We start from the raw sequence: 21,143 nt of genomic DNA on the forward strand, positions 1-21,143 counted from the left end.
TGCTAAGTGTTTTCTACCTTAAAGCCTTCATGAATATAAAGGCTGGGGTTGTGGGGAGGAGAGGAGACAGGCCAGGTTAGACCACCAAACTTAAAGATGTGGTTTGCTATTCAAGGGTCTAGAGGGAGGTGGATGAGAAGCAGGTCCAGCTTGGAATGCACATGGGAATAGGAAACCATCACAGACACAACTGAGCATGGAGGGGAGAGCCACTGGCTCTGACTTTGGCAGAAGGAAGAAGCTAGTAGTCTAAGCATTGCCAACCTAGGACTTGATGACAAAGGAGGAAGTCTCCAGTTAAGGAGGACATGTAAACCGAGGTACTTGATCCAGAGTTGTGGACATCCAGTTTGCCAGGATTCCTGAGAGGCTGAGCCCAGGAACAGGAGATTAAGCCTAACTCCTGCTAGCTTTGGATAAAGTAAAACAGTCCAGTTTGGGACATAGTGGAAATACCAGAGGCTTTTGAGGGAACTACACTCTCTGCTGTCCAAATGAAAAAACCAGGCTTCAGTGGGATGATACACTGGCTCTAGAAATGGGGAGGGGGCATTTGAGCAGACTCTGACTCAAACACTGCACCCGCTCTTGGTGTTATTTTCCTTTATAGCCCTTTTTTTTAAATGAACAAGTAATAATTTGTATATATTTATAGTATATTCATCAGGTTGATATATTAGTCTTCCTCTTAATTTATTTCACTGTAAAAATTAAAATAATTTTTCTATCTACCTAAAACGCCTGATGAAACAAAATTACAGATGTCTAAATGACTCAGTAATCATGAGTTCTGTGACCATAAATGACTAGCACACTGCTATCTTATTATTATCACAGTCCATAATTTACTATTATTTCTGAAATTATCATGAAGGCATTTCTACAAATGCATTGGTGTTATTTAGTGTGAATGTCAACCATAAGGGATTGGGGTCTTACTGAGAATCCTACAAATATTACTCATTTCCTTTGAATACCTTGGGAAATATATGTTATTATCTCTAACTTAGATAGACAGGCCCAGACACCTACCCAGTTGCACTGCTTATATAGTCAGGAGTCAGGCTTCATAGCTTTCATACACAATGCTATAAATGCTGCTGGGGAAAATCAGAAGCAACTTTATCTAGATGTACACCCTGTAGCTAAACCAATGATTTTCCTGGCAAGATGTGCCTAGTGGTGCACAAATATCATGGAAGTAAACAAATACATTCTGATCTGATTTAAGACCCTCTGCAGAAACTATAAATCTGCCCATTTCTCAGGAGCTCACAGACCCCAGGAATGAATCATTATTATTCTGCTAAACAGACCTAACATCAAACTGCCCTTCAAATTCCTACCTCTCTAGCCATAGATTAGTACAGACATCATCAGTGGAGATTCTTTGTGCAGTGGATGGTGGTTAACACAGAAACTCACAACTCTGAGTGCACAGAATCAGTGTCTATGAAATGTTAAGCTACAAACTGGATATCTATACACAGACTCCTTGAAGGCTAAGAAACCATTGGGGAAGAGAGAGCACAAGGATTATAAGTGTCAGAAGCATTGTTCTCATGAATTCCAGCAGCTGTGGTTACCTGTATAAGACCTTCATAAGATCAACCTGGTGAACATCCTAGCATAGACTAGGAAGTGGTTCTTGAGTCCATACCCCTATTGAACAGTGTGTGTGTATGTTTGTGTGCGTGTGTGTCTGTCTGTCTGTCTGCCTGTCTGTCGCGCACACACATATGTACATGCCCACATGTGACATATGTGTGTCATATGTGTGACATATGTGATATAAAGTCTAGAAGGAGTGAAAGGGTGATTGGTTGATCTAGGAGGAATTAGAGGGAGTGAGACGATTATGATCAAAATACATAGTAAGCATGAACAAAATCCAGAAAATTCAATAACAAGGAGTATATTTATTTATTTTAAAAAGTACCTCCTTGACAAAGGGGATACAAATCAGAAAGGAAGAAGTCAAAGTTGCTATTTGCAGATGATATGATAGTATACATAAGTGTTCCACAAAATTCTGTCAAAGAATTCCTAGAGCTGATACTTTCAGCAAAGTGACTAGATACAAAATTAACTCAAATAAATCAGTAGCTCTCCTTCATACAAATGACAGACTGAGAAAGAAATTAGGGAAATAACACACTTTACAATAGCCATGAATAATATAGAATATTTTGGTATAACTCTAACCAAGAAAGTAAAATATCAGTATGACAAGAACTTCAAGTTCTTGAAGAAAGAAATGGAAGAAGTTATCAGAAAATGGAAAGGTCTCCCATGCTCCTCGATACGTAGGATAGCATAGTGTAAATGGCCATCTTTTAAAAAGCAATCTACAGATTCAATGGAATCCCCATCAAGATTCCAACCCAATTTTTGTAAACCTTGAAAGAGCATTTCTCTACTTCATATGGAAAAGCAAAAGCCCTAGGATAGCCAAAATAATCTTGAACAGTAAAAGAACTTTGGGAGGAATCACTATCTTTGACCTCAAGTTGTACTACAGAGCAATAGTGATAAAAACTTCATAATAGTAGTGTTACAGAAACAAAGACATTGTTCAATGGAATCAATTTGAAGACCTAGAAATAACCCACACTGTCGTGGTGGCCCAGTGAAATCTGTAGACATGATAGTTTACAGACAGAGGCGAAAGAAATGTCTCCTGGGAATAACGGACCTCCCCATATATTCAGAAGCTAAGAATCTCAATTGGCAATTCTGATGGCCGAGACATGGCTTAACCAAGCAAATATAGATATGTTAGAATCCATCTTATAACAAAAAATTCTGCTTTGCTTCAACCATTTATGTTATTATGGTAGAAAAGGCATTCCAGAAATTCCAGTCACAGGTTCTAGTCACTGCCTTTCAGGACAGATGGTTTCCAAACAATAGCCCAGACTAAGGATATTTACATCTGAAAAATCTTAGGAGGTCCCCTGCCTTAAAGATGAGTAATGGGCAAGATAGAAAGAATTTACATTTGAGTAGGCTCCCTAGCCACCTTCCCCCACAAGTTAATCTAGTTCTGCCTGTTAACTCTTGATTTTGCTTGTAGACAGGCTATCCTGAATAGCAAGGAATGTTTGTGAGGAACTGCTTTTTGTTGCAGGCCTCATGCAGGGAGATCTTGACAAAAGCCACCTTTCTTGGCTTATCCAGGTGTGATTCAAGATACAGTTTACACTTATACTCTGGAAGACTCAATTGAGAGGCAGACTGAGAGACAGTAGATACTTTTGATTTATAGAAAGGCAGTAGATTCTCTCTACCTGAGAGTGAGACACTGGGAGGAGGAATGAGTTAGTTAATTCATCAAGCTACAGCCAGTTATCTTTACCAGGCTAGAGGCTAGAGACTGCTACTGGAGCTAATCATTAGGACTGATCGCCCAGGGCCTACGATGGCCCTGGGCTCGGGGCCTACGATGGCCCCAAGCATGGCACAGAGAAGATTACAACCGGCAGACTAGGCAGAAGTACTCTTAAAAGACAGCGCGAGCCAGACAGCTTCTCAAGTTCTACAATGCCACCATTTTCACCAGGAGGCTAGGCACAAGAACCATCCTTCTTCAGCTCCCGGGCTGCACGACATCGAGACCAAGAAGAAGAAGCAGTTTAGCCATATGCACCCTGGACTTTCGGTAAACACCCTGTATTGCTCGAGAAAGCCTAGCTAGCCTTTTACAGATGTATGTGATGTTTAATTTGAGATGTTAACTTGACTAGACTTTAGGAGATACCGGAGAAATAGATTCAAATTTCAAACCACCTCTATGGCCATGTCAGTTTGTCATGTTTTCCGCCCGACCTGTGTCTTCCTGAAACAAAGAACCCTGGTAACCCCATGACAGACCCCCATGGCCTGTAATACCACACACCCATGGACACTTCATTTTTTTTTTAAATAAAGAAGCCAAAACCATACAATGGGAAAAGAAAGCATCTTCAACAAATGGTGCTGGTCTAACTAGATTTCTACATGTAGAAGAGTGAAAATAGATCCAACTTTATCTCAAAACTCAAGTCCAAGTAGAAGAAAGACCTCAACAAAAAAAACTGGATACACTAAATCTTATAGACAAGAAAGTGGGAAATACCCTTGAACATACTGGTATAGGGGACGATTTTCTGAACAGAACACAAATGGCTCAGGTTTTAAGATCAACAATTGATAAATGGGACCTCAATGAAACTAAAACGGTTTTATAAGGCTTCAAAGAACACTGTCAAGAGGACAAAACAGCAGCCTGCAGATTGGGAAATGATCACCAACCCTACGCCTGACAAAGAGCAAATATCCAAAATTTACAGAGAACTCAAGAAGGTTAACACCAACAACCCACATAGCCTAATTAAAAAATAGGCTACAGAGCTAAATAGAGAATTCTCAACAGAGGAATCTTTAATGGCAGACAGCACTCAAAGAAATGTTCAACGACCTTAGTCATCAGAGAAATTCAAATCAAAACAACTCTGAGGTTCCATCTTACATCCATCAGAATCGCTAAGATAAAAAACTCAAGAGATAGAAGATGCTGGTGAGGATGTGGAGCAAGGGGAATACTTCATTGCTGGTGGGAGTGCAAACATGTACAATCACTTTGGAAATCAATTTGGCAGTTTTTTAGAAAACAGGGAAGAGTTTTACCTTAAGACCCAGCTGTACCACTCCTGGGCATATACCTAAATGATGCCCCAATATCTCACAGAGGCATTTGCTCAACTATGTTCATAGTAGCTTTATCCGTAATAGCCAGAAGATGAAAACAACCTAGATGTCCCTCAATTGAAGAATGGATAAAGAAAATGTGGCACATCTACACAATGGAATATTATTCAGCTATGAGAAACCAAGACATCATGAAATTTTCAGGCAAATGGATGGAACTTGAGAATATTATCCTAAGTGAGGTAACCCAGTCATCAAAAGAAATGCATGGTATATACTCACTTGTTAGCAGATATTAGTCATAAAATACAAGTGCCATGCTATACTCCACAGACCCAAAGAAACTAAACAAAAAGGAAGGCACAAGCAAGGATGCTTGAATCTCACTTAGAAGGGGGAATAAAATAGTCATAAGAGGCAGATGGGGGGGGGGCTGGGAGAAAGGGGAAGTGGGGATGGGGATAGGGATGGAGAATTCAGGATTAGGTGTGGAGAAGGACAGGAGATGGTTAGATAGTCATAAAAATTAGTGGAAATCTGCAACTGAGGGGGATGAGAAGGAAGGGGGCATCTCAGTGATGAGACAGAGACCCGGAATAATAGAGTTGCCCAAGAATCAATGGGAGAACCTTAGCTGTGACTCACAACATTGGAGATATAGAACTTGAAGAGGCTATCTCCTATAACCAGGCAGGAGCCCCAGTGGAGCAATAGAGACACCAACCCACCCACAAAACTTTCAACCCAAAATGTATCCAGTCTACCAGAAATTCAGGCATAGGGGATGAAACAGAGACTGAAGGAATGGCCAACCAATAACCTGCCCTATTTGAGACTCATCTTATGGGCAAGCACTAATCCCGAACACTATTAATGATATTCTGTTATGCTTGTAGACAGGATCGTGTTGTCCTCTGAGAGGCTCTACCCAGCAGCTGACTCAGACAAACTGCCAAAGAGTGGATGGAGCTTGGGGACTCTATGGAAGAATAGGAAGAAGGATTATAGGTTCCGAAGGGGATAAGAACTCTACAGGAAGACCAACAGAGTCAATTAACTTGGACCCCTGTGGCTCTGAGAGTCTGTATCACCAACCAAAGAACATACACAGGCTGGGCCTAGGCCCCCACACTTATGTAGCAGATGTATAGGATGATCTTCATCTGGGTCCCGAACAATTGGAGTGGAGGGCTATCCCAAAAGCTATTGCCTGTCTGTGGAATATGCTCTTCTGTCTGGGCTGCCTTTTCTGCCCTCAGTGGGAGAGGAAGTGACTAGCATTGCAGAGACTTGAAGTGCCAGCGTGGGGGGATACCCAGGGGATCCCCACCTGCTCAGAGGAGGAAGGGAGGGGGGATGGAGGAAGGATTGTGGGAGGGGGGTGACCAGGAGAAGGGGCAGTGAGCAGGATGTAAAGTGAATAAGTAAAAAAATAAAATTAAATGAAAAAAAAAGAACCTCCTTCAGATGCATGTGCTGATATACAGCCCTTCTACATGTAACCCTTGGCATCCTTTGATGATGTTGTGACCTCACAGAGTGCAAGGCATACGGCATGGAGATGCTGTCTTCAGGGAATTTGTAGAGTCAGCACAGATTTCAACACAAAACCAGCATCAACACCAGATTCTATGCTGTAATGAGGTGTTGAATAGTCAGGTAGAATGGCTCTTGAGGCTTGACTAATCAGAAAACTGGTTCGTTTTATTTCTCTTAGCACGAGGACCTCAATTCAATCTCTGGGCACACATGAAAGAGCTGGGTAGAATGTACCTTTCAAGCCAGCACAGGGGAGGTAGAGAAGGGCAGATTCTCCTCGATATCTATGCATCCATCCTAGCCAAATCAGCAAGATCCAAGTCAAGTAAGAGAGAGCCTGTATCCAAACTAAACTGGGTGACATCTCAAGATAACACCTGAAGCTGACCTCTGGTCTCTATGTGGATGTCTACCCCACACAGATGCACCAGGACACGTGCATACCCACACATGCACAGAAAGAGAACAATTTAATTCTCTTTAGAGATTTAGACAAAAAAGACAAGCTGGGCATGGTGGCCCATGCTTTTAATCCCAAAACTTGGGAGGCAAAGGCAGGTGGATCTCTATGTGTTTGAGGCCACCCTGGTCTACAGAGAGAGTTCCAATACACCTAGGGCTACACAGAGAAACTGTTTCAAAACAACAACAAAAAGCAAACCCAAGAACCCATTCTGATTATGTAAAAGTATCAGTTCCTCAAAGATCTAAATCAAATGATTCATTCATTTCTATATTTAAAATCTACTTCTCTCTGTCTCACTGTCTCTCTGTCTCTCTGTCTCTGTCTCTTTCTCTCCCTCTTTCTCTAACTTAAAAACACTTCTCAGATTTGGTAATAGTATGCAAAAAATTGGTGAGAGGTGTTCACAATGGGTTTATTCTATTAACTACATGAATAGTATACATAATAAAAATGATCAAAATAAATAATTAGCTAAAATGGACTAAGTCCATATTCTTTTGAGCATTTTGTAGTGAAGAGACTCTGCCCCTGTTATTGTTGATCACTAGGTGTTCTCATTTAACTACTGGAAAATAATCACTGTGCCTCCCTTTTTGTAAGAAACTACAAACTGGCTGAATGAACATAGCCACTGTGCCAAACTACCTTTGTTATATGGCCCTGGTACAATGAGTTTAGCATCACAAAGAGCAGATGCATCTCAGGGGGAAAATGTTGTTGAGAAGCACTACATCTCAACAAGTTCAACTGCTAAACTCTCATAAATCTTTTTTGTTCACACCAATTCACATTTGGTAGTCACTCTATAAATGATTTGTTTCCTAGGATGCTGGAGTTCTGAGTTAGAAGAAGCCTTTAAGAAGTATTTGCATCCCCTCCAATCTCCTCGCCAGTTACCCAGCATTTGCAGAACACAGACAGAACCAAGTACCTTACTATGTTTTCAATATCCTTCTATCTTGTGCCACATCTGTTTGACTTTTTTTCCTTTCTTTTAAGTATCAATTGAATTCTCTCTGAAGCTACTTATAACCTTTCAGAGTATTGAAACACACCTGATTCCATGTGACATTCCTTTAATACACAGACACTCCATTTTGGCTCTTGGATACAGTCAGGCTCAAGGAGAGACTTTCAAAGACCAGTTTTTCAAGGGAAAGTGACAGCTCATTCTGAGTAGCTGCATGTAATTTCCCTCTACTCTGTGCTTTTCTCCATTGTTGGAATTCCACACGAGAATATATAGTATAATTGTGATAAAAAGTACATATAAGGGTATTTATATTTTGATGAAAATATTTAAGCTCTAAATAAAATTCATAAAAACTGAGGCTGTTTTAAAGAATTCAGTAATCTGAAGTCTGGAATGTATGCTGTAATCTTAAATCTGGAATGTGTGATGTAATCTTAAATCTGGAATGTGTGCTATAATCTTAAATCTGGAAAGTGTGATGGCAAAGTTTAGTTCCCACAGATGCAGCCTCACATTAACAATGCTCAGTAAAATATGTGGAGACTGAAGAAACCAAATTATCATGTATTCAGTTGGTAATCCAAATGTACACAATTAAATATCCCCACACATATGCCTCCTCTGTACAGCATCAAAACCATGGCAGAAATAGGACCTTCGGGACCAAAGGATGGCTGAGAATCCAAACGCTAAGAGAAATGTGATTGTTTTTGTCCCAATCAAACACATTTAATGACCTCATGTTCTTCTCAGATGCAATATGTTCCAAAATTTCTTTGACAGATCTATTTACTGATTACTCCATGATAAAACACACAAAAATGATCTTATGTACATACTAAGTATTGCTTTGCCTGGGACTTGATAGGTCCATTCCTGATTTTATACATGAAATAATGTTAATAAAAACTTTATGAAAAAACACACCTGATTCCGTGTGACATTCTTTTTAATGCTGGCCTGTGTGCCAACAGATTTGCCTCTCCAAAATCCTCACAATCCATATAAACTAGAATTCATGAATGCAGTGTCCCTTGTGAGGAGGGCAGTGAAGTGACAGGCATGTCTTGCCAGTAGGCACCGGCTAATCCTGAGGAAAGTTTGCACTGATGTGTCCCAGATGGGGACGGCCAGCCTGAGCTCAAGAGTGAAGCTGATACAGGCACTTCTCAAATGACCATTATTGAGTTGCTACATGGTCCCTTACAGCACAATGACAGATTGAAACTTTAATTATAAACCAAGCACAGTAGCATATACTTGTAATCCCATGCTTGGGAGGCTGAGGAGGGAGGGTCACCAGTTCCAGGTCAGCCTGGGTTACACAACAATAACCTATTAAATAAAATAAATAAAACAAAGCTGTCAGATATGCTTGTTTTGCTTTTTCCTATAATTCCTCCTACTTCCTGTAGAGCTGCTCTACACCCTTCCTCTCTTACTCTGAGTGGGATGAGATTTTATACACTGGTGAATACACTTAGCCTTTGAAGACTGGACTGCTTGTCTTCTAAGCTTTTCTTCAATATTAGCAACTTACAAAAATGAGACAACTCTACCAAGTGCTTACGCTGGCATTGTTTCATGAAAGGCTTACAATAATGTTTCCTTATATAAAATTGTTACATCCACTTATAGCTAACCTCAAGATTTGAAAAAGATGGCATTTACTGGATGAAGATCAGCCGATGAGTACATTAACAGAGCTAACTTTATGCCCCATGCTCTCAGTTGCAACATGACATGTGGCAAAGGCACGAGCCCTGGAGTCAGGAAGTCTCTCTCCACACAGCCATGTGGTGTAGTGTGATGGATTTCTCAGGTTCATACCACTGCAGATGTTACTTCATGCACTGGGCTAATATAGCAATTCTCCCTCCAGACAAGTGTCCTCTCACTCCTTCTAAGGACTTATATTGCATCACAGCTGCCCTATAAGGTAAATACAAGTATCTTGCTTCTTCATACAAACTTTTTAAGAGCTTTTACACAGTTTCTTTCAAATACTCACATCTCGACCCCCAAACACATGTTCCTACAGCCCTGAAGGTTCTCTGGCCGAGACACTTCCCTTCCAAACATAGACCCCCACCAATCAAGTTGGCATCCTGCTTGCCTCTTGCCTCTAGGATAGTCTTCTCTCCTCAAAGGTTGTGCTGGGGAAATGGGAACAATGTTAACTCGCAGTGGGCCTTTATTCAGAGAGACAGCACTGTCCTTTCTGCAAGGAAACCATGAGATACAGTCTTTCCTTGCTACTTCAATTTTTTAACCATTGTCCCATTAAAACCTGTTCTCATGAGATGAAGTCCATCAATTATTATATAATTTAAAAATTATATAATTACTGATAACTATTATGAAGACTCCTGGATGCCATACTCAATGTGAACTTTGTAGAAGATGGCCAGCATAGGGGAATCATCACTCATTTTCCCTAAGTAACTCATTTAATTTGGTTTAATTAACCCTAGACTAGGTAAAACAAAAATTTTAAATAAATATAAGAAATGTGTTGAAGCCATTTTGAATAAACTTGACTGGGTTCCAAGATGCCTGAGGACTGCATTTATATTGAAATAGTCAAGATATCATTTAAAATGAGATCAAAATAGATTCTAATATGCACCAATTTTCAACTCAGTAGCACTTTGGGTGGACAGCTTTCAGAATTCATTTAGCAACAGCAGCAGAATTCGAGTATGGATATGTTGAAATTTCATTCCCTTGAGAATAAAAAGGGGGAGAACATTTTTTACTGTTCTAGTCAGTCTGACCAGGGGACTGAAGAGTGTTGCATTGAGGAGAAAACTGGAGAAAAAAAGGCTATCAATAAAGATTTCTCACTGTTAAGCAACAAAAAGCGAGTGAAGAATTAGTTCTTTCTTTAAAAAGTCTACATCTAAAAGTGCATCTTGCAGAGAGAAGCTCGAGCAAGTTTCCTTTAAGCTGCAGGTTTTTGCTGAGTCCCTTCGTAAGAGAGGAAAATCCCTTGCTTTTCAGCTTCTCTGCAAGCCTGCTCCCATGCTAAAAAAAATTGGAGAAGCAAAGAACAAAGGGGCTGGGAGATGTGATCTTGAATAAACCACACTGTAACAAGCCTTTAGCTTCTGCAAAACCCACAGGCCTGGGCAGGAAGTGTCTGCCACTTCTGCCAACCACCTGCCACTTCCAAGCGAGTTTGCCTTCCACTGCTCTCTAGCAAGGAAGAGCCTGGTTTGCAGCACTGTGCACATGCGCAGAGTAGACATACCATTTTCTGATGAGAAGTTTGTTTGCTGGTCTAAGCAGTCGTACTGGAAAAGCTGACTCCTTATAGCTGCTGAAGATGGGTCTGCCTCTCAAAATGTCTCAGTCTCAGTTGAGCCAAAGTCTTCCTCAGGCAGAGCCTCTGAGGTGCCCTCAGAGGTGAACTCGGGAGCTTCAGAAAATGCCTACAGCTGTAATTCTTTGGTCAGGGATTACGTGATATTTAAGTTGAGAACAGGTGTGAAGTCCAGCTTGGCTCACATTCCGTATAATGGACACGGTTGGAGATTTAAGTGAGCCTCAGAGTACTCCTCAGCAAATCTTGATAACAACACCTACCTTGTAGCACAGGCACAGGATCTGTAGACCCCATGAATAATGAGATCATGAAATGAAGTCTACCCTGTTGGTTCCTCTTGTCTCAGGTTTCCTCACATCTACCACATGCACTTAAAGATATCCAGAAATCCTAAATTCTGTTCTTCTGTGTTTTGTTTTGTGACTGAGTCTCACAGTCAATACTGGCAGCAACTTGAGTCTATCTATCTACCTTAGCCACCCAAGTGCTCAATGACATCCATATTTCACCATACCCAGCTGAGGGTTTGGCCCTTGACACATTCTTCTAATTCGAAGGCCATTTTGAAAGCAAATGTCATCAGAATGATGAATAATTTAAAAATTAAGACATGGAGTAGTCTAGAGAACAGGGTATCCAATAAAAACAGATGAAAGGTTGGATTAAAATTGTATTCTATCTACAAAGAGAGAATAAAGGCAGAGAGAGCCAGGGTCAGCCTGTGGCATTTAGTAATGGTGAAACAAGGCAAGCAACACACATTAGTTAGAAACGTGTTAATGAAAATATGCCAAGACAGAGGCCAAGAAGGAAGCAGTCTCCTGGCAGTGTGGAGGTGCAGGCACAAGGGGGGTCAGGTCTTGTGATGAACCTTTGGCATTATTTGAATTTTTTATAACAACATTTTATTGGCACATTTATTGCACATAGTGAAAGGCTTTCGAAATATAATTTCAGGTACATCAAGAACCTTGACCACACTTATCACACAATATCCCCCCCTTCTCTCTGAGTGTTTTTTAAATATATATATACTTTTACTAAAAAAATTTTAAGAAAAAAACTTTAGAAAAACTACACAGTTGAGTCATAACGGACAGAGACTAAGAAACTATTATTAGCTTTTCAGTGTGGAGGTGGTGCACACATGTACCAAAGTCATATTTTACAAATAAGTCCAAAAAAATGAAGCATCATTTGTAATTGTGTGCCCCATCTGTGTCAGGGACCAGCCTTTAAGAGTGGTTGAGTGTTCCAGTGACAGTGTGGGTGCCTAACACTGAAGTGGAAGCTGTCTGGACAGCTCGAGATGGGAACAGCCAAGTTAGTTTACTGATGGTGCTCTGCTAGTGAACAGGGTTGGCACAATAATAGCAGCCACCAGAATAGCATTCTCAATAGTGTGAGACTTAAGGAGTCTGCTTGACCTAGTAATCTCAGGCTGGCTGGAAATCTGAGCTGAGAAAAATCTGTTGACTTATCAAGAACAAATAACCAGTAAATAACTATTCTTACTGCTGCACTTGATTTTCTAACTACTTGTCCAGTGTGTGTGGGACTCCCTCTTTTACTTCTTGCAAGAACTTAGAAAGCATTTTTGTGAAATGACTTTACTGGAAGAATAATTTGAATTATTAATCTCCTAAACAGATTGTATCGGGAATACCAGAAGGCACAGGGAACCCTGTTGATGAGCAAACCCTAGTTAGGAATGTGCAGCACCTAAGTTAGTTATCACTCTTGGCCATTTGTTAACACTTCAACAATTATTTTCAGCAAGAATTACTTTCATCTCCATAGTTCTGAAAACTACAATGTTAGGAAAAAGTTTTCAATGGCCAATTCATAGCAAAACTAGGTGACAATAGGCAATCACTCCTCTCCAAAAATGATGTTTGGTGAGTCTTCTCCAAACCACTGACCCTTGAGAATTCCCATGTGATGTAAAAATACTCTTGCAGCCATGCAAGAATGAGGCCAACCTCCATATTAGAGAGTAATTTCTAATTCATGCATTTTTGAAGGTTCTAAGATTTCATTCCCATCTTCATTTATGAGGCAATAGCAATGCAGAGATCAGTTTGTCAAAGCACTCCATACTTTCCCCCAGAGAAATTCAGACCATAAACTAGGTTGCAGCTTCTTCTGAAGGCAGAAGTGCAAGGGTGTGTGTCTTGCATTCTTATGCAAAGATTGGATCAGCTAGATCATCACTGCCACCTGCATTTTTTATCTTTGTTTCTTTTTCCTTATGTCATTTTCAAAACATGGTTTCTCTGTACAGCCCTGGCTGTCCTAGAACTGGTTCTGTAGACTAGGCTGGCCCCACAGATATCTGCTTGCCTCTGCTTCCTGAATGCTGGGATTAAAGGCATGAACCACCACACCTGGCTGCCATCTGCATTTTAAATAGTAGTGCACAGTCTTAGCTCATGCAGAACTATAAATAGATTTGTGTCACATTCTAATCATTAGCTTGTTTGTATGTAGACTGTACTCAGAGTTAGAGCTGCGAATATCCTGCATATCATTTTAAATCTCTCTTGCTGGGGCAACGCAGAGTGAAGCAAAAGAATCCCCTTTATGTTAAGACAATGAGTCATAGGACAATTTTTGTTTGGAAAACTTGTTTCAGGTGGACTGAGTGTTGTGGTGCATACCTTTAATCCAGGCACTGAGATGCAGAGGCAGGTGGATCTCAGTTCAAGGCCAGCCTGGTCTACAAAGCTAGTTCCAGGACAGCCAGTGCCACATAGAGAAAAACCTATCTTGAAAACCAAATCCAACCAACCAAACATATAAATAAAAAATAGGAAAAAAACCTTGTTTCAGGGATTGCATATTTAGTGCAATGCTTGCCTAACAAGCACAAGGTTCTGAATTTGGTTCCCATCCTGTTTCAAGTGCGAAATGACCATTCCTTCTCCCTAGGTTGGGTCACACTCTGTCTTGTGGCCATGCAATGGCAGTTTTTAAAGTGACAGTAGTGTGGTGAAGTCACCTTACCCTGTCACATATCCTATCTGTTCCCATAGGTCTGAGGGGAGCTGTCAAGGAGTGTGACCATTTACTGGGAAGTAAACACACAGACTTAGTTACAGCTTCAGCTTTCAGCTTTTTTACAAAACAGGAAGACTTACTCAATTCCTGACTCATGAAGAAACTCAGTAAGAGTTCCTAACCTGTGTCCACCAACTCCTGAGGGAGTCCATAGATGAACTTGGTGGTGGTAGGTGGTAGGGGTGAGGGCTGTACTTTATATGACACATCACAGGGTGCTCTGGGCTAAGCACAAGGAGGGGATCAAATGTGCTCTCAAAGCATTTGGTAAACAACCCTGTGTCTGAGGAATCCAGCCTGGTCAGTTCATCCAGAGACATTTCCTCAATATCCACTGGCTATGATACAAATCATCTTAGGAGGAAATGCATGTTCTGCGGTTATCTCATACACACAAGGCAGATGAAAGACCCTTTAAAGACAGTCTCTACAAGGCACCTGCCAGGAAATGTGTCCTTAATTACAGAGAATTAAAACACAGAAAGAGACACCAGAAAGGTGTCAGTAGAAAGGCAATACTCCTGGGAGAGTGCACCTCCCCTTCTATGAATAGGCTTATGAGCTTATGGAAGCTGGTCAGGCCACTGTGACCCAGGCATTATAGACATGGTAGTGCTGCATTTTTGCAGACACACACAGATATTCCAGGCCTGACATCAGGGACATAGACCCACCTGCCTTTGTGGCCCCTTTTTGAATTCATAGGTTTCTATTGGGAAACAACATGTCTAACCGGCAAAGTCTGAGGACAATTTTTCTTGTCTTCATTAAGAACCTATTCCTGGCAAATAACGAATAAAGGCTAAGATGCTGTGTAACAAGCCTATAATATATATGTTTATATACGCCCCAGTGTATCTGCAGTGCCAAGCTGAGTGGCCTGCTCACTTTTGCTCAAGAGTTAGAGAGAGGTAGGTGGAAAGTTAGAACAGCTGTAAAAGCAGTTACAAAGCTGTGAGGTTCTGGAGAGGTAAGGTGAAAGGTCTTCTAATATCCTAGCTCCAGGTTAGCAGTGTTTCCTTTCTCTAAAACACACTAAAATGTTGCCCATTGATTCACAGTGCCTCACATATCTCTGTGATTTCGTAGCTCTGATCAAATTCTCTCCCTTTCTCCTACTACATTGTAAATGCAAAGTATAAACTACATATTATCTATTTTGTGTGTGTGTGTGTCTGTGTGTGATTGTAAGTTCAGTGGATGGTAAGTGTGAAGTGTGAACTACATATTACCTGTTTAGTGTGTATGTATATGTCTATGTGTGCATCTCTGTGTGTATGTCTATGAATATATCTATGTGTGGTTGTAAGTGCACTAGATTGTAAATACAAAATGTGAACTACATATTATTTAGTGTGTGTGATAATGTCTTTGTGTGTGTGTGTGTGTGTCTGTGTATGTGTCCCTGTCTTTATGTGTTTCTTTGGGTACATCTCTGTGTATGTCTGTATGTGTATGTATCTCTGTGTTTATGTGTCTATGTGTGTTGTGTATCTATGTGTATGTTGATTGTAAGTGCATTAGATTGTACTTTCAAAGTAATAAGTACATATCATTTGCTTAATTTGTGTAAAAGTGTGTGTCTCTATGTATTTCTGTGTGTATGTGTATGTTTGTATGTGTATACCTGTGTGTGTGTTTTTATGTCCCCGTTTGTGTGTCTGTGCCTATCTGTCTTTCTGTCTGTCTGTCTGCCTGTGTGACTGTCTGTCTGGGTGTATATATGAGCCAGGGATGCGTGTAGAGGTCTGAGCACACCATCCTAGACTTGGTACCTCTCTCTATTGACCCAACCCAGGTTACTAAGCTTAGCAGTGGGTGCCTTACCTGCTCAGTCACGCCACTGGGTCTCCCAAAGCTTGAGGTTTTGTCTCCTACCAGGCACACAGAGTTGCAGAGAGAAGAACAGAGCTGAGGAACTGACTCAGCCTCCACACCTGGGCCAGCTGCACTAGTCACTGAGCAGCTCTCAGTAAGCACCAGATCACTGAGAACAACTGGCCCTATCTTCTCAGGACACAGTCACAGGGACATCTCACTCCATGGCCAGCAGGTTCCCCACACTGTGGTGAGGATTTCTCATCAGACATACCCACTCTGCCTATAATGACTTTCCCTGAGGTTGTGCATAATTAAGAGTATGATCCTAGCCTTCCAACTCCCATGTCAGAGGAACAGAAAAGAGACTTTGTCCTAGAAGCTTTTTCTTAGGCGGAAGGCAGGTAAGCTCAACGTGCTAATTTTAATATGTATGCTTTTCCAGAACAGGGCAGGGGTGGAGCCTGGCCATCACCACCACAACAATCCAACACTGGGGACTGTTGGCCAAAGGCCTCTGATAGGTCATGCACTAGTGGTAGTTTACACCTGAATCCATAAGGGTAAGGAAAGAGTTTAATGTGTGAATGAGATTTTGCATTAAAAACAGCAATCTGGAGAGAGGCAGCATGCTGAAAATACAGACAGAGAGGATTCCCACTGTGGAGAGAATCAGTGACTTCCTGCATGGGGTTACAGAGTCAGAACCAAAACAGTACAGTTGTTCCAAACAAGACAGGGCTATTGCAGGACACTGGGCTTTTATTTGACCAAGCACAGCAAGCAGGAGATTAGCAAGATGCTAAAAACAATTGTGAACAAAATATCCCCAACAAGAAAACATTCCTCAGATCAGGAAATAAAAACAGGGACATTTCATATCATTTACTTTATTTTTCATTGACAGACAACATAAATAACAGACATTTATTAAATACACAGACAAGCTGTCCTTGGATGCCGTCAGAATTCTGATGTACATCTTATACATTCATTCTTTGACTACATAATATTAAGTATCAGCCTGTAAAACACATGGTAGTTATATTAAAATACACTGCAAAGAAATACTCATAAAGCTTTACACAAGGCGGTAAAACACACTTTCCTACGTGGTCAAGTTTGTGGGGATGAAGCAGTGAGGAGAGGTGTAGGACTTCCTGCTCTGGCAATTTAGTAGGGCTTAAAGTGCAGGTGCAGCCAGGACCCCACCCCAGATCCAGATAGGGGGGTTCCTATCTGTTAGCTGTGAGCAGCCTACAGTAATTAATGTGACAATAGATTAAGTCTCTTTCTCTCTCTCTCTGATTATCTGAGGGAATGCATTTACCATTTCTTTTATGAAAATGAGCCCAGGGCCACACTCTTTGTCTTCCTGGTAAGCAGTATCTCCAGTTAAATGAAGCTCCTCCCTGCCTCTGCTTATGAGTCCCGCCTTAAAGGGCCAGGGATTTTATCAGGATACAGTGGACAAGTTTCCCCCACCACATTCTCCACCTCATGCAATGCATACACACATAGCTGTCTCTTCTAAAACACGAAGAATCTTGAATTACATGAATCTCCCGTAGCTTCTCAATAAACATTGATACTGTGTGTGTGTGTGTGTGTTTTCCAGAACCAGAAAACTAGACAAGGAAACTATTTTCAATCGACTGCTCAATTTTGGTGACTGGTTACACACTGTCCCAAGACCTGCTTACTTTGAAAGCTCAACATTACTTTAAATCTAAAGCATGTCACATGAGAATCCAAAGCTTCACAATTAAAAGGGGACTTTAGATGTGGAATTCTCTCCAAAACACTCAAAAAAGCATGAAAAGGAACATGTCTAGAAGATTTCTTTCTTTCCTCCCCTCCTTTACCTCATAATAAAATTGCTCCATTGAAGCTGACTAGAAAGAAACAACGCCAGCCTTGCCAACAGCAAATATTTCGGTTCTCTGCTTTCTCTGAGAGGACAGGCAGTCAGGGTGAGGAAGGTGGTGGGGTAAATCAGTTTCTAAGGTATGTGTGGGAAGCCAGCACATGTGCTGTTTAATGTTTGGAACATTATGTTTTGGATAGTGTTTCCACAATGTTTTTGGAACAGCTGGCCAGTGAGAAGCTCTGAAAATAATATTCTTTGTCTCAGTGGAACTCAGACAGGTAGCAGTTTTGATGTACCTGGTGGAGCTCTCTTTGTAGAGAATGTTCTCTGCTTATGGGATCCCACAGTAATGGTGAAAATAAAATGTTCACAGGCTATGACACCATCTTTAAGGATCATAAGGCATGATATACGAAGTAAAACGTTTTCTTAATTCTCTGGTTTGTCCTTCATTTGCTATTGCCAACTATTTCCTTGGGTTGACTTTTAAATTTTGTAATACTTTCATACATAATACTGTGAAAATGTCAGCTGTAGCTTTACTCTCGTCAGCATTTTATTGCAACACAGAAAACACATCTCTGGTCTTAATGAAAGATGTACAACTTTTAAACATCTATTTAGCTTTTTCAATTTTAACATATTTTAATTTTTTTTAAAAAGTGACAAAACAAACATTAAATAGTGTTCTGTGATAATCTGTCACGGTCTTTGACTGTGTGGATAAAACACATTTTAATTATTCTAGTTAAGCTATTCCAGTATTTACAGCAACAAGTGCTTCACAGTTGGCTTGACTCTCCCCACTACATCAGATTTCAGCGTGCTTTTGAAGTTAACTAGCCACACACTTGACAATAAATTTATAAGAGCTATTTTCTATTTCTAATTTTATATCAGCCCAAAGGAGCTATTGAATAATTGCATAATTTTTTATGCTGGGGAAACCTGAAAGCCAGTCACCAATTTGGGGCCTCCAATCAATAAAACCATTGATTAAATAATCAATAAATTTCAAATCCATATGGACTTCAAGCATCAGGATGCTGCCAAGGTGCCACCACCTTGTGGCCTGCCTGTAAGTTTTAAGTCTCATGATAAACTCATATTATTTTTCTGTAACTCTGTCAGGAGATCTTATATGAGATAAAGAAGAATTATTGAAGATATAAGTATGCCTTTCATTTCAGAATAGTTTAGGCCTATTGTGATTAAATGTATTTATTTAAAATGTCTTGATATACAGCATTAGGAAATTTTGATAAATCTCACTGTTTTGTTGTGATTATTTTCTGAGATGCAGTCTCTGTGTTGCCTGGCTGGCAGGAAATCCTTAAGCTAGGGTAGCCTCAATTTGAGATGATCTTCTGGTCTATACCTCTGTAGTTTGGACTAGTGGCATGTACCACCATTCTTGGCTCTAAAGTAAACATAAAACGTTTTTTGCTTCTCCAACTAAACAGTATTTTTACGATAGTCAATAAGTTCATTTTATTTGAAATGTTACATCTTTGTATTTGGCAACATATTGTCTATCTGTTTATGATATAACATGAAGTCTAAATTTATTTGAAAACATAGACACTAGCTAATTTTACATGTGTTCCTACATTTCAGTCACTTGGTCTTTCCACATTTTCTGGGACACTAATTAATACTTTCAAGTTCAAGCAAGGGCTATAATCCTGTGTAAGTATTCTCCCTGTGCATGCACATGCATGGATAAATCGGCTCTGTGGATTGACCTTAAAGACCAATGAATTGACCTTGAGAGCTTATTTGGAGTGCCTTGATACTGATGACTGCAGAAATAATCAGAGAGACATGGAAGAATTCTGTGACAACTCCTAAGTCTCCCTTCTCTACTTTCTCCCCAAAAAGTAACAGCATAGATAGAAAGCCATCAAAGAGAATTCTTAAAAATTGTGATAAGGATGCTAAAATGTAGCTCTCCATAACTGATGGCTTCTGATGGAGTGTGTATGGGAAAGGACTCGGTTTTCTTTAAGGGGCTGGCTACCAGGAGTTTGAACATGCTCCAGTGAATATATGGGCAACACAAATTGGAGATTTTTTTTTTGTTCTTCATCTTTTTGGGGGTTGGACCCAGGAGGACTGGAAAGTGAGGGTGCTTGGGGTTCATCACAGGAAAATTCTAAATAGCCAATATGAAATATTATTAGGAAAAAGTAAAGACCAGTGAATTGAACTCAGAAATAAGATACCCCTTCTGTCTGAAGAAGTACACTTCCTATACAGAGAACCTCTGAGGCACACAACTGAACTCCCACCATCCAACACTGAGACTTTGGGGACTACTACTACTACTTCTCATCAAGTTTTCCTGGAGAGACCAATGCATTCCTAGGTAACAAAACTCACAATTTCTTCCCTTGCTGCCTCCTTTTCAAGGTTGTTCAAAAGTAGCCATTCATTCACTACTACCAGGGAATCAGTGGGCAGGAACTGATTTTTGTGGCCTAGGATAAGTTTCAACCTTGATGAGAACTGATGTTCTTTTCATAGTGACACCCCTCATATATCCGTTAGATTGTTGACACAAAGGACACTGTGCTGTAAAACCACACAGCAAATGCCTCTAAAGGCAGATCTCTGTTTACTCAACTAAATACAAAGTCATTTGCTTTAAAGGTTGGATGAGCTGTAACAAATATGTCAAAAGCAGAAGTGTTGGCAGAATCATATTCACTCATCCATTGAACAATGTTTATTGGAAAGTCCTATATTCCAGATGCTGTAGTAGGTGTGGGAAGAAGTAACAAAATTACACTTCACCACTCAAACCCAGCTGTGTGTCTATCTCATCACAGGAAGACTCTGGAGCACCCCAAAGCAAAGCCTCTTTTTTATAAGATCATTTAAGTATTGGGGGAGGAGAGTTTTGTCCTATACTCTATAAAGCAAATAAAAGGGAGAATTTTATAGCAGGGTTAGTATAGGTTTATTCTTGTTTTATTCTCACATCTGGATTACAGAGTCATCCTGGATGATGACAATGCATCCATTACCCTTTAAGTTTTGACTCAGTTTGACCTGATAGTTTAGACTGATTATCTTAATTGTCCTAGGCCAGTAAGCATAATTAATCTAACAGATACAATGTAACAGTTACAACCAACCCTCATCCAAACTGGTACTAATCACAAGAAAATTACATTATGTTGGAAGCAGAAATCTTCATCTTTGAAGAAACTAGGAAGCAATAAAGTACAAATCAGAACTTCACTTTAATTATTAATGAACTTGCAAAATGAGGGTGCCAAACAATAAAGACAGTGTCTGGGATTCTCCTGAAGGAACACAATGTTTGTGGGGTAACTTTTAAGCCTTTGAATTCCAAAGCTTCTGCTTGTAATTTACCTGTGAGACAAGGAGACAT

At 40.3% G+C, this 21,143-nt stretch overlaps 1 protein-coding gene across 3 annotated transcripts in view; it reads right to left on the minus strand.

Annotated features, from left to right (window-relative positions):
* Nucleotides 1–21,143, minus strand: part of Ptger3 (prostaglandin E receptor 3) — a 76,723-nt gene that overhangs the window by 17,883 nt on the left and 37,697 nt on the right. The window contains exon 3 of one of the 3 annotated variants that reach the window (XM_052178857.1): nt 16,726–21,124. The exons of the other annotated variants lie outside the window; for them this stretch is intronic. Within the exon in view, the coding sequence (XP_052034817.1) occupies nt 21,086–21,124 (39 nt within the window). The 3' untranslated portion in view covers nt 16,726–21,085. Of the gene's footprint in view, nt 1–16,725; nt 21,125–21,143 lie in introns of those variants that run through there. 3 annotated transcript variants of the gene reach the window in all.

Source organism: Apodemus sylvaticus, chromosome 4 (assembly GCF_947179515.1).
Source record: "Apodemus sylvaticus chromosome 4, mApoSyl1.1, whole genome shotgun sequence".
NCBI classification, from domain to species: domain Eukaryota; kingdom Metazoa; phylum Chordata; class Mammalia; order Rodentia; family Muridae; genus Apodemus; species Apodemus sylvaticus.